Genomic DNA, 2358 nt, shown 5'->3' with positions numbered 1-2358 from the left:
CCAGTTAATTGTGTGGGAGGGTGTCCAACTCAATTAGTAATCCCCCCCATTTCACCTTGGATCCCTTTTCCTCCCAGAGCAGGTTTGATGTGCCACCCCCACCGAAACCAAAATCAAGGTTTATTGACCAATTGTAGGATCCATTTGGAAGCCGCGAGTGTGGGAGAGCTTATGGTCACAGCTCAACCTTGGTGAAACTTCCTCCAATCCATGTGGGAGATGAATTTAGTGTTGGTGAGGAAGGCAGGAAAGGCTGGCTCAGGATCCACCCAGCCCATCTCCACCACTGGAAGGAGATCCAGCCGGCTCACCAGGGTTTATCCATTGGGGTGACCCTTGTGGGAGCCTCCTCGTGTCTGGTCCCACGTGACCCCCGTGCCCTGGTGCCATGTCCTGCAACTGCCCCGACTGTGGGAAAACTTTTATCTTCAGATCAACTTTAAGCCAGCACCACTGAATCCACAGAGAGGAGAGACCCTTCAGGTGTGTGGAGTGTGGGAAGAGCTTTGCCGACCATTCCACGTTAAGTCAACACTGTCAGCTCCAGATGGCTGAGAAGCCCTACAAGTGCCTTGAGTGTGGGAAGAGCTTCGGTAGGAGCAGCCATTGGATGCGTCACCAACATGTCCACACTGGTGAAAAACCCTACGTGTGTCCCACATGCAGGAAGGAGTTTGGGAGTAGCTCAAACCTCACTGCTCACCTGCGGGTCCACACAGGGGAACGTCCTTACAAGTGTTCCCACTGTGGAAATAGTTTTGCCCAGATTTCTACGCTCATCAGACATAGTCGCATCCATACAGGAGAGAAACCCTACAAGTGTCCTGACTGTGGGAAGAAATTTGCCTGGAGCTCTGGTCTCATGAGCCATCAACGCATCCACAAGGGAGAGAAATCCTAAACCAGAGCCAGAAGAACTTCAGTTGGAGCTGCACCTTGTGGAAACATCAACAGCTTCTTTTGGGTGAATGACCCTTTAGCTGCACCCAGTGTGAGAAGGATCTTTACCAGAGAGCAGATCTCAACCATCATGGCCAGATCCATCTCAGGGATCACCAAGACTGAAGGGGCATGGTCAAGGTCACTGTATTTCCCAAATGAGATGAAAATAAAGTCGTTATCATGGTGACACCCTAGTCAAGAGACAAAGCATGTGTGGTGGGAGTGATCTGAGGAAAGCCAGATGGCCTACCTTGGTAGAAAGGAGTAACACATAAGGAGTAAGCAGGATGGCACAGCTTAGCATAGATAAGGCTTGGAATGTATAGATAAGGCCTGAATTGTGAGGGAAGGTATTGTGTGGGAGGATGCTCCCACAGAAACTTGCAGAGAAGACAAGACCCTGGTGCAGGCCCCAGGAAAGAATGCCAAGAGGTGAAAACTGCACAGCGAGGAAGACATACGGCCTTCATCCCAAAGACCCCTGCCCACGACCACCAGTAGACACTGCACAGGTGCAACAAGGAGGAGCTCAGGGGGCAACTATGATAATGATTTCCGGGAACTAATTGTAATAACCCCTCCCTATCCTCGGACACCTAATGTATATGCAGCAGTATAGATGAATATGTATTACTTTGTGGCATATAATGAACTTGCCAATAGCCCTAGGGTGTGCACGTTTGTGGAGGAGGGATCTCCTGTGCACCCAGTGCTGAATAAACATACCTTCTTTATAACCTTATTGGTTCTAAAGTCGTTATTCTGCACGTCAGGAGGGTCCCCGGCTGTTATTTCAAGGGTGAAAATACCCATAAGGAGTGTTTTAGGGTGAGTTAGTGATGGGTTTTGCAAGGAAAAGGAAGAAGGTAACAAGGTGGGATTGGGTCACTTTTAGGTGATGCTGCTTCTTGGAACATAAGAAGCTAAAATGCCCTTGTCCTCTAGGATGCAGTTTTGGGGAGATTTAGACCCAGGAATTGTTCTCTGCCATTCCATGTTCAACTGTGGTGGCTGAAAAATTGGGACACACTCAGAAGACTAACATGAGGCTCCTTTTAGAGCTGGGAAAACAGAACCTGGATTTGCTTTGTGTAAACTTTCCTGGCGGGAGCTGTGCAGAGGAGTGCAAGGTGAGCAGTGCTCAGCTGGGCCTTGGGCCTTGGACCTGACATGTAGACAAGTTGGTGTGGGGTGGGGAAGACAGGCCTGGCTGGCAGGAAGGGATGCATCCTGTCCTTGTCTGCTTGTCCTCATCCCAAGCTCCCTCATGGCTACAGGATGCATTGACTTGTGAAGTGCAGCGAAGGCTCCATGTGCATTGGGTGTCTCCCTTACCTTTTATCTAATTAATACATATTATTCGTCTGTAAATAGGTAACCAATACACCCAAGTCCCACCTCATCAAAAGGCAATAA

The 2358-nt window shown here is 49.3% G+C and overlaps 1 protein-coding gene across 1 annotated transcript; it reads left to right on the top strand.

Annotated features, from left to right (window-relative positions):
• Positions 1 to 547: 547 nt before the first annotated feature.
• On the top strand, positions 548 to 901 carry ZNF22 (zinc finger protein 22). The gene has a single exon (XM_010005619.1). The coding sequence runs from the start codon at positions 548 to 550 to the stop codon at positions 899 to 901; it is 354 nt and encodes a 117-aa protein (XP_010003921.1).
• Positions 902 to 2358: the final 1457 nt, after the last annotated feature.

This window comes from Chaetura pelagica, unplaced genomic scaffold (assembly GCF_000747805.2).
Source record: "Chaetura pelagica isolate M959 unplaced genomic scaffold, ChaPel_1.0 scaffold2359, whole genome shotgun sequence".
NCBI lineage: Eukaryota > Metazoa > Chordata > Aves > Apodiformes > Apodidae > Chaetura > Chaetura pelagica.
The sequence above is the reverse complement of the archived record's forward strand: the minus strand, read 5'-3'. Positions and strand labels throughout refer to the sequence as shown.